The following is a 12418-nucleotide window of genomic DNA, read 5'->3' on the forward strand; positions in this document are numbered from 1 at the left end:
AATCAAATTTAAATTTCTTAAGTAATAATTTTAATGCTATTATATTTTACTATTGTCAAAAAATTATAATTATTATTTGTATAAGACGTGTATGATTTTATAGATGAATTTTCATTTACTTAAGAATTAATTACTTTTATTTAAATAGTAGTGTTTCACAGTCTAATATAAATATTTTTGTATATTTAATAAAATTATATTATTTTAATCGGTCTAATTTCTAATTGACTCCTAATTGGATCACTGACCTTTAAATCACTACCTTGATTGGTTCAATGACTGAGATCTCGTTTTCAATACCTTAGCTATAATAATATTATGATAGTGTAGTTAATTGATAGAAGAAACACCCATTAAGAAACCAGTCGAACAAGATGGGAATGTTGACTGATCCAACCTTTACACAGCTAGACACGACAATTTACAAAAGAATATGCAGAGAACCCTTAATTGCTTCATCAGGCATTAGCTGGAAAAAATGATGTAACAATTGACACATAGTTCTCCACAAAAGAATAGTGCATGACACCCTTTAACACCAGTTGCGTCAATTCTCATCATCCTAATTACCTTTAACACTTTGTAACATTCAAAATGAATATGTGCAACCAAAAATGCCTGATAAACAATTGGCAGGTGTAGCAAACCGCGAGCAGGATGTTCATGCTTAATCAAATAAGTCAGTTCTTAACAATGGCAAGTCAGACACCTGAAGAAAAAGGAAAGAATCGGAGAATAATTAGTATACAACAAAAAAATACATTCAGCATGAAGCCAGTCTTGGAAACCGGTAAAAATAAATGATGCAATATAATGTTTCCTAAAATGAAGCAATACAATAATTCATTTCACCAAAGCTTATTAGTTAATTTAATTGTACTCAGTTACAAGCAAGAACATTATAACAAGGATCAACTTTCACTCCAGATGCGATTGCGCATTCAACATGCATGTATAAAGTGAGAAGTCCATAGTACATTTGCAATTAAGTTCTGCCATGCACCATGAATCCATGACTCTGATTTTCCCTTCAATTTATGTTAACAAACATGAAGAGAGCTAAAGAAAAGCAAAATCACTATGCACAAACCTTCTACGGCATTAGGATTGGTGTTCACAAATCTAAGTTTCAGTAGATAACTATTTTCTGCAAAATCATGCAAAGAACGTCTCCGTCCCCCTTCATCTTCAAATTGTATGACACCTTTAGCCGGGAATTTTCTACCATCATCAGATTGGACAACAACTTCAATAGGGGAGTTTCTACTTCTATCAGCATCCTGTTTAAAAACGATGGCCAAAACATGAATACAGAGCACAAGTAGGGACAGGGTGGGAAAACCTTTGCAGTCCAAAAAAGTAAATGAAAAAGTAACCAAAATAACAGATTAGTCATTCTATGAACAGGTCATCATTCATCCCGTGGGAATTGGCAAAGTCATAATTTAGGAAAAGTTGTAGCTCATGTCAGAGTTTCACCTGTAAAAATTCTAGCATTTGCTCTTCAATTGTACCACGCATTGCTAAGGTTTCCACATGAATGGGACGACAAGCACCCATACGGTGAGCACGACTAATTACTTGTTCCTCCATGCTGGAAATATTTTAACCACAACTTATTACAGGATGATTAAATTGGATTAATCTGATGATTTGATTTGTAGCAGAACGATGACAATAAATTGAGTGTAGGAGAACACTCACGCACGCATTTCAACAACAATGCTCCCAAAGAAAAATAACTTGATTTTGATTGTGGGAATTTTCATAAGACATCTAAGAGTAATATTTGATAGTTACCCATAAAAAAAAAATAACATTAACAACAACAATAATAAGGATAAAAATTCCTGAATTATCAAACTCAATTTTCACCACAGCATCATACAACAAAATTCCTTATTTGTGATCCATAATTGTGCATGGATTAAATGTATTACCTTCTATCCCAGATTGGTTCCATTAAAAACACGTGTGTAACAAAACTCAAGTCAAGACCCAATGCAGCACTTCCATCCATCACAAGTGCCATACAACTGCGATCATGCTGGAATGTGGCAAGTGACTTCTTCTGGAAAAGAAAAAAGGAAACTACCCGAAGGTCATAACCAAAAATAAATACTACCCAGTGACAGTAGATGAGATTTTCAACATCGCACCTTGTTGCTTAAAGGCATTGGACTATACATCCCAGAATATTTAATATCAGCAATAGCCAACTGGACACAGAGAAATGCAAGTTAATAATATGATCATTTTGAAATGAATTCACAAAAATTTCAAACCCAGAATCTAGCACAGGTAGATAACTTGCTGTTCAATGACATGAATATGCTCAAGAAATTGAGAAAATATAAGAACTTTCTCAGGCCTATTATTGGGCTCAGTGCTTAGAGGGCATTGCTGGAATGATGATTTCACATCTCCCCTCAGCAGAGGGCGACTGCTCTCAGCAAGAACCTGATCATTGCTATTATAGCATCCCTTCTCCTTATTGGATTCTTGCAAAGCTTTCAATCTCTGGATAAGATAGGACACTTTGCTACTAGATGTCGATTGCCAATCAGGATCCCAATCATCCTGTGCTCACAACAGAGCAGACTTAGGAAGATTGTCAGAGCCAAAAAAAAAAAAAAATCATAGCAATTCGACTAGATTTTTTTACTTCAATAAAAACCTTGCCTGTTTATATGAAGGTTGTAGCTCGATAAGATCTTTGGGCACAGGCCACTTTGGGCTAGGATTTTCAGGGCGGGCTAGTGTATCAGGATGCTGCATCTCATATAATTTATTACATCCAGGATAAGTACACTTCATACTGTCTAAAGAGACACAGTCAAGGCACAACAGATGCCGACATGGTGTAATGAAGGGAAGACGGCACCATTCCTTGCACCTATACTCAAAAAAAAAAAAAAAAAACAGCAGAACAATTAATTTGCAGCTCAATATGACTAAATAGAATCAAAGCACATTGAACATCAAAAGTCACATTACCTGACACACTGGCCACCACAAAGCAGATTATATCTTATGGAGGAATACTCAGCTGAATCAGGATCCACACCACTTTCTACTAACATATCCATTGTTTCCTGAATATCTTCACCAGCATGTGTAACTTTAATATGTCCGGCTACACAGCACGACAGCCTAACATTTTTTATAGTTGCACTCCTAAATTTCCATTGTTTTGGATTCAGTAGACTCTCAATGTGTGAAGGGTCATTCCAATCAGCCATTAATATATTACGACGAACTGTTAATACCAATTCATTATAACTTCTGGCATGCTCCTCAGTAAAATCCAGAAAAACAGCTTTCTTGATACATGGGGGAATATTATGTAAGTCTATCTTCCTTGCACTAATCATGCAGTTACGAAGTAGATGCAACAGACGAAACCTTCCTTCTTCCATCTCTGCCTCAAATGGCTTAAGGATGCCAACCTCCCATGCCTTTGGATTCAGCCCATAAGCTTCTTCATGAAGGAATCTTAGCAATGGCTGTAAATGTGATAGTTGACTTTTAGGAGTGTTAGGTGTTGGTGTTCCTGTTAGTATCCAACGATTTGAAGCTGTCAAAGAAATAGCCATTTGCAACTTGTTTGTTAAGTTTAGGCTTGAGCCAAGAGTGTGCCCTTCATCTAATATGACCCTAAGCCAATGGACTTGCATCAGAACACTTCTCTTACGTGGGCTCCACTCTGCACTCAGTCGACTAAATGTAGTAATGACAACATCATAATCCCATGCCAGACTATGCACAGATGGCTTCCATCTCCAAGTATCATTCCAAACAAAAACTCGCAGTTGACTATGTTTGACATGCTTTTCAATTTGAGTTTTCCAGTGATCAACCAAGTTAGCAGGAACAACTATAAGGGTTGCTCTTGACAAGTATAGCCTAAATGAATCTAACGGCTCACGCAGAGCCATGCCAAGGGCAGTTACATCAAAAGCCAAGTTATTTAGATTTCGAGGGTAGTACCACTTGTTTACACCTTTCTCTAATCTCTTAATGAGACCGAATGCTTGAAATATCTTGTGGTATGGATTAAGATATCCGCTAGACACAGTGCAGGTGCTTAAAACAGGACCCCTTATGCCATTTATTTCCATTTCAGAAAGCTTGTCAGGAGGAAGTCTGGCCAACCAAGTCAGGGCTTTCTTTGTCTCAGAATTTATCATTGTGTAATGCTCCTTAAGTACACCAGTGAAAAATGAAACATTCTTCTTCTCACCCGCTGCACTACCTTTCACATGAAATCCTGGTAAATAAGTTATTTCATAGCTATTATGACAGGGTTGTTCTGGGATGCCACAACTCTGATACAGAGGATCAGTGTTCATACTACAAAACCACGCTGCATTAGTATTAGCCATACTGGCATCTGCAAGCTTTCGCCATTTCTGGCAAGCATCACACTGAATCCAAGTGTCATTGCATTCAGAAGAATCCACTGTAGGCTTCTCAGGTCCCCTGCCCTTTCCATTTCCATATGAAGTATCAACTGGCTTATTTTCGAATTCATGTGTTTCAGCATTTGCTGCATGTTCTAGTTTCAAAGAGTTTAAACTATCTTTTCTTTCTTGGGAATGCCCAGCTTCCTCATCAAAAGTGGCACAGAGATTTTTCTTAATGCAACTCACACCCCAAGAGCATCGACTTGCAGCCATTAGATGCTCAGAGTATTCGCCCACAGGTGATTTCTTTTCTTCCCAAGAACATTTATTAAGTCCACTAGTTCTCTCAACAAGAACCTTCAATCTAGCTCGTTTGGAGGAGTGATCATGGTGCTCATTATTCCTAGCATCCTGGCATATGTCCCTCTTCCCCAAATTACTACTGTCAATTATGTAACTACCAACAACATCATAATAACCACATTTAAGATTACCATTATGGTGACACCAAACCACCTTCGCTCCATCCGGTGGATCTGCCAACAAACCTTGTGTCTTCAATACAAGAGAAAGAGTAGTTACAGTCTTACCCAAACCAGGCTCATCACAGAACATTCCGCCACAAAAATCTTTAATGGAGGGAGCTTCCCCAGTGACTATTTCACCAGATACAGTATTTACATGGAAAATAAAGCCATCCTCTGTTGAAAAAGAAACAAACAAAGGATGTGCCAAGCGTTCAGCATTTCGCTCCCGATGCAACATCCACTCAACAGCTGTCTGCTGGTGAGGAAACAATTTTAACTTTGTACAAGGCATTATTAAAGCAGCCAAGGATCTCAAATGGCGACAAGTTGCTGAAACCCTAGCAATGTCCATTGGGTCTAGGGGAGCTAGAATTTTTGTTAAAATGTCATCAGATAACTCCCAAATTCCAGATCTCCAAGAGTCATTCAATGGTACTATCCTGGAATTAGCGGGCTTCCGGTCTTTTCCTACACCAGGCATGCTCTTAAAAATTTCATGGAGTTCAAATAGACTATTCTTTGAAGAATCTCTTGCATGGTAGTGGAGTTTGCACCCAAATACATGACAGTCACTAAGGTTCCAAATGCTCTTACTGGCCCCCTGAATCTTCCTAATATTGTCTGAACAAGAAAGAATTGATCTTCTCTCATCCCAGTCACACCTGTTGAAAGCATTTGTGTCAGCAAACTAAGGCAGTCAGGTTTATCAGTTGAACAGAACAATAAGAAAAGGGGAGAGGGAGTTAACAAGTTGCTTTATATTACAAGGCCCTATTTACTGATATGGACTAGTCAGAACAACATATGACCATTCTGGAGATGGCTTTCATTTTGATAAAATGATTAGTTAAGTTAAAATTGGAACTCCACTAAGAATTCAGATTCTATGGATGTATCACACATATATTTCATTTCTTATTTCAATATTTTTACGTCCCTTCAGAGATTTATGTATGTAGTCAACAAGCTGATATAAACACAAACTACACAATTTTCACATGTATGTCAAAGTTATACTGCGTAAATATATTAAAACTTTCATAATTACAGATAGTAGCATCATGTCAATGCAACAATCAAATCATCCATCTGCAGGAACCCTAAAACCCGCACATGACCATTTTAACAACACTACAATACAGGATACGATTAATGTTGAGTTTTTGTGCATTGGTCATCAGAAACAGTAATGCAGCAGAACATTAACTAAAGTCTCAAAAGAATATGAAAATCTCAAACTTTATAAACCACAATCATAACAAGACAGATAAACAAGTTTGCAGATGCTCAGCAAACACAGTACACATGAACATATTTTATCACCAGAAGAAATCTATCACACCAAAAAAGTTTATCGAATCATTTTAGCAAAAAAAATATCCAAGACCAATGAATAGGAAACTTAAGATTTATTTTATACCAAATCCAGTGTGTTACCTTATCGACCAACCAATCAACATAACCCTCTAGAGTTCAAGGAATCATTGGCCTCTGACCCATAAACAGAAGTGACTAAAACAGCACAGCATTTTATAAATTGCTGTGCCATTAGAATTTTAATCACATAACCCTTTAAGACTGCTAGGTCATGTTGTCAAATTTATCCTTTTCTGGAACCACATTTCGCAAAACCACTCATGCAAAAAAACTGTAACAAAGAAGATCAATGTTTGAGGCAATGTCCGTAAATTTTTGTTCACGAATATTTTGTGTAAAAATTAATGATTCTTCCCCTGAAGTCTGAACCAATTCCCTGATTCTGTCTCTAAGTAGAAGATATTTTGCAGCCATTTGAAAGTTTGAGTTATTCGAGAGAAAAACGAAAAAGGGTTTTCTTTCCCTCAACAAGACGGCCAAACAAGGCTGAAGAAAGTAGTAACGAAACACAGTGAATCATGGGAAATGGGCAATTGACTATTAATATTTAAATATACACCAAACATGACCATAACTTTATATATTACATTACTACTTTGACATAACTTCTAAACCTATTTTCTCCAAACACGGACGTATCATTGCCAGTATACTATTGAACTCAGCACACATTATTCTGACTCCACTACCTAGCATCAAAGGTAGAACCACATCCAATTGCAAGCTCCGCATCTAAATCTAAATCACTATAGGAAAGGAATTCCTCTTTTGGATTACGTAGAGATTTAAATGGTAAAGGCAAACCTCAAATGCCTAAAAAGAGCACCAGCAGTGGACCCGTATTTTGGAAACTGCCAGCCACTCCACAATGCAATTGGGAGATACACATCGACCAATACCACAGCTCTAGCCTCCCCACAGTCTCCAAGCTCAACCAAAACCACTCGAGCATCAATCTTCAAGCACTTTTTGCTAACCAAAGCGTGGAGCTGGTGAATCACGCTAACACTCCCATTCACCATCCCAATCTTCGTCATCCTCTTCCTCCTCAAGCTACCACTCCCTGAAACCAGCCAATTTTTTCTTCTTACATTGCCCTTTCGCGAACCCCGAGGCGTACTATAACTAATGCAGCCGAAGTCAATCGTAGATTCCCTCCCCACCACTTTGCACTGCGCTGAATCAGAAGAAGACGCGTTCCCGCCTTCATTCAGCTTCGCAGCCGAATCCACCGGAATCAAAACGACGCCGTTGCCGGACCTAAATCCGGCGGCATTAGAACAGTCCGCGAAGATGTCGCAGCGCTCTTGGAAGGCTAAACTGGAACACGGGTCGGGCTGCGAGGGAGTCACAGCGAGAACCGCAAGTAGGAAGCCGCAAAGCTTGTCGTCGGAGAAGGAATCGGCCATTGCAGAACCTCGAGCCTGCAGTACCTACGAAATTGAGTTAATTAAGGAACAAAATATGAGGCCTGAGGATGTTATCCTCGAGCCGCATCCACAGAGATTGGTGAAGAACACGGAAAGAATCTAATTCCAATTTCTGACGCCAGCGGATTAAAACTGCAGGTATATCTATAGTGGACGTAATTTACCTTAAAAAGAATATGCAGTGCTTTTTCAAATAAATACAAAAAGTTTCAATCAGGGGATTGAATTGACTATTTAATTAATATTTACTGCTTCACCGGTTAATTTAAGTGCCTTTCAAATTTCTTTTCCTATTTTTTTAAATCAAATTTCAATGTTTCAGTCAATTTATTGATTATTGATTGATGAACAATTTGGGCTTTTCCACCATTCCAAGGTCAAAGTTCGCGGGTGTATTTTTTCGTTAGAAAAAGAAGCCAATGAATGTCATTCCTTCACATGTAAGAAACTCCTTGAGAGGGTATGTCATTTGCTGGTAAAAAAAAAAAAAAAACAGAGAGAGCGTATGTTATTTGTCCTCACTCCTTGATAATTCAAATAAGAAAATCAGATTCTACTCTTTATATTAAAAAAGAAGAAGAAGAAGATAATTTAAGTTGATTTTATTTTGAATAAAATTTATTGAAATAAAGTAAAATGGAGGGAGAAAAGGAGAAAGAGGGGAGATTGATATTTGATAGGAAAGGATGTACCAGTATTGTTATCTCTTTTTCTCCCTATTTACGTAGTTTGAAATGGAAGGAAAATATTGGAGAAACTCAGAAAATTAGAAGGAAAAAGTAGTCACCCTCCTTTGCATAAATTTTTTTCTTTTGGTTTTTCCCTGTCTAAGGGAAAATACGGAAATCAAGGATTAAAAGTGTCTTCTTTGCCATCCACGTAATAGATGTATGAGATTGGTTCATTATATCATGATTCATTTCAAATATACATGTTTTATAGAGTTGTGGTCAAAAACTCTCTTTTTTATTTTTCAATTATTTTTAAAAATTTTCATAAATAATAGGGGTTAAACAAGCCATCTACCTTAATTTATTATTATTAGCACATTTGGTTCACAAGTTATTTAATCTAAGTAACAAAAAAAATTAATCATTTTTTTAAACTCGACCCGACTCTAATAATAATCTATTCAAGCTTACCCATATAATCTGACCATTTTTTCAATTGTAAATTGGAATAACAACATTAATCCATTTGATATGCAAGGACTTGGGCCGTGAAAGTGAAAATAAGGGGAGGAACTTAAGATTTGGCTCATTCGATGTGTTTCTCTTCCACTTCCAATGGAACCCAATTTTTTATGTGAGTGTAGGTTTGGTTCTTAGGCGTATTGTAAGTTTTTTTTTTTTTTTTGGTTTTTAGGTGTGTAGATCTGGTTTTTTTTTTTTGGCCTAACAGACTAATCTATGATAGTATTTTAGTGGTTGCTAATTTGGTTCATCAAATTCGCTTTGCCAAAGGTAAAAGAAATAAATTGGGTCCACTCAAGCTTGACTTCTTAAAAGATTTTGATAAATTGTCAAGTCATTTTTGAAAGCTGTCTTATTGAGAATGAACTTCCCTTCTAAATGGATTAGCTTAATCCTTCAATGAGTATTTTCTGTTGAATACCACATTTTCTTTAATGGTACTACCACCAAACCAATTTTTCCATCAAGTGGCATCGGACAAGCAGATTTCCTTTCTCCTACATCTTCATTCTAGCTACCAACATATTATCATGTCTTCTTATTCATAAGGAGCAACAAGGATCTTTTCATGATGTTAAAATTTGTTAGAACTCTTATTTTATATCACATCTCCTTTATGTTGATGATTCAACAATTTTTTTTGAACACACAAGAGATGGTTTACATTCTATTCAAAAAGCAATTGGCTCCTTCTGTTCATGTGTTGGACAAGAAGTCAATTTATTGAAGTCATCCTTAATTCTTAGTTCCAATGTCCCTCATGAGTTACAACTAGAGATATCCTCTACTCTTGGCATTTAGATTTCTAAATCATTTGAAAAATACTTGGGCATATGGATTGAGGCAAAAAAGGATAAAAAAATTTTTTGATCAAGTACTAAATGTCCATTGATAAAAGGATAGCCTCCACCCTCTTGGAAGGCCAAGCTTTTATATCATGCATCAAGGTTTGCTTTGATTAAATTTGTCATATTTGCTTCTAACATCTACTTCCTTTCTTGTATAAAGCTCCCACGAAATTTTTTTTAATTTGATTGACTTTAAATTAACTAATTTTTTTTTGGGTTACAATGAATAAAAGAGGAACATTCATCTTTCCAAGAGGGATATTCTTTTTATCCCTATCAAATCTGGAGAGTTTGGTTTGAGAAAGATTAGTTTGATGAATGCTTGTCTTCTAGCCAAACAAATTTGGCAAGTAATGGCAGCTAAGGAGCACTCCCTTCTTGGTGACACTCACAAACTCAAATATATTGATAAATTGGACACATTTCTCAAGTTACCTTATAATGCATCTTGGTATTGGAAAAGAATTTTCAAGACAACTAATGTTGTAAAGAAAAACTTACACTAATAAATAGGTAAAGGTATCTCTATCTTCCTGATTCATGATTACTAGTGAAAACATGTTTAGACAGTCCTTTTAATAGAACTCAATGTAACTAAAGTACCAGATCTCCTTATCAAAAGTCCCAATCCTTAGATAATTGCTCCTTGGAATGTTTCTATTGTTAATAAATTATATGATGAGGATGTTGCTAAGTCCATACTTAACACTTCTATTTCTTTCACTGATCCTAAAGATAAAGTTATCTAGGGTAAAGGACAATACACAATGAAAGAAGATCTTTTAAAGCTTTCTACTAGTACATCTAATGGGTACACCAATGAAAATGTTTGGGGCTTTTTTTGGAAACTACAACTACCTCACAAAGACTTTTCTCTTCATATGAAAGTTGATTCGAAATGCAATTCCAATAGGTGATATTCTTAGGGATCATCATCTAAATTGTTCTAAGACAAATTACATTCAAATCCCATAGAAGGACGTTTATTACCGAGAAGTCCCATGAATTTTATAAAATATTCTTAAATCTCAAATCCTGTATATTGACAATTTAACAAAAAACATTGACAATTGGACAACAGCCATTATAGGATTTAAAACTTAGGAGTATTTTGTAAAATTCATGAAACCTTTGAATAATAAACTTTTTTTTGTGGGACCTAAATGTAATTTTTTCATTGTTCTAATCTTTGTGATTTTTGTTGTGATGCATAGAAAACTAATGATCATGTTTTCTATAACTGCCATTTCTCTAAAGCTTATTGGTTTGGTGCTTTCTTTATTCGTTCTACTAACATCTCTAAGCTTGGTCTCATCACTTGGATCCTGCAAGTTTTGAAGGTTTTATGCCAAAACCAAGAAACAAATATGCTTAAAGGAATTTTTATCCTAATCCATAAAATTTGGCACAGGAGAAATCTACTTTTCCGCAATGAAAAAGGTATTTCAATTGAGCAACTCATTCAAAAAATTAAAGAAGAGCTAACATTCCTGACAATTGCATAAAACTAGAACTTCAATCAATAATTTGTTTCTCCTAGAGATTTGCATATTTCCATTGTTGAGGGTTTTGTTCAACAATCATTGGAATCTCAAGTTCATCCATCCACATGGAAGATCCAACTCCACAAATTTTAGAGAAGGAAAAAAAAAACTTTTTGTTTTGTAGAAGTATCTCTCACTAGTGAAAACCTTCAACGCCTTCTGCTCATGCATCCACCCTCTATTCCATCGGATTTCTTTATGGTTGTCTGCATCCAAGGCTTGCTTTATTGGATGTGTAACTTGTGGATGAAGCGATAACTTGGGAAAGCTAGTTATGAAGTTTAACGGTAGCCATCTTTTCTCTCGCAATAATCAATGTCTGGTAGTCCAAAATATTAAGTATCTTTTAAATATGTTCTTTTAAGTTATCAGTTTTTGAAGTGTGACTCCATTCAATTGAGACACCTTTTAATTTCTTTTAATTTTCCCTGTATAACTTTAACTTTATGAGTTTCTTTTTCCTTGTTTGTTGTTTATATAATTGATCTTTTTATTAAAAAACATGATGCTCTAAAGATTTGTCAGAATTTTTTTTTATAAAAAACGATTTCCGGTATAAGGGCATTTGTAAGAAGAAAAAAATTTAATGTCAAACATTTTGCAATATAATTTATATTCAATATCATGAAAACCTTTTAAAATATGATTTATAATACAAACCAAATTATGATCCTTTTCTTCGGCTTTTCCTCTTTAAAGGTCTGCTCAATTACTAAAGTAAAGGGCACCACCATACTAGTTAAAAATCCAACGTTGTTCACTTACTCATTTGAGGCATAATGTGATGACTTTGAGAATCTGATTATTTTTTTTATTAATTAAGGTTGTGGTGATTTATTTGTTTAATCTCTCATAAAATTATGTTTTACACATGCTTGCTCATGCATTTTTCACTCATCTCTATATATACGGGTGAGCGTTAGTCAGTTTGGTCCCAAAATGCACAAAGTCAATTGACTAAATAACATACTAATTATTTGGACCGAATTGAACTAAATCTGTTGATCAAACTGAAATTTGATGGTTCAAATTTGTTAATTAATTCAATTATTTAGTTTTACAATGGGTTACTTGGACAAATGTTCTACCTATT

The 12418-nt window shown here is 35.5% G+C and overlaps 1 protein-coding gene across 1 annotated transcript; it reads right to left on the reverse strand.

Annotated features, from left to right (window-relative positions):
- Window positions 1–334: 334 nt before the first annotated feature.
- Window positions 335–7865, reverse strand: LOC129315314 (F-box protein At3g54460). The gene is made up of 9 exons (XM_054958918.1): window positions 7115–7865; window positions 2998–5595; window positions 2683–2896; window positions 2311–2580; window positions 2160–2219; window positions 1941–2071; window positions 1480–1594; window positions 1091–1280; window positions 335–709 (listed from the first exon to the last, which is right to left on the reverse strand). The coding sequence occupies exons 1-9, from the start codon at window positions 7717–7719 to the stop codon at window positions 702–704; spliced, it is 4191 nt and encodes a 1396-aa protein (XP_054814893.1). The 5' UTR covers window positions 7720–7865; the 3' UTR covers window positions 335–701.
- Window positions 7866–12418: the final 4553 nt, after the last annotated feature.

Source organism: Prosopis cineraria, unplaced genomic scaffold (genome assembly GCF_029017545.1).
Source record: "Prosopis cineraria cultivar Desert tree isolate PC_DT_omini unplaced genomic scaffold, ASM2901754v1 PC7, whole genome shotgun sequence".
In the NCBI taxonomy this organism is placed as follows: domain Eukaryota; kingdom Viridiplantae; phylum Streptophyta; class Magnoliopsida; order Fabales; family Fabaceae; genus Prosopis; species Prosopis cineraria.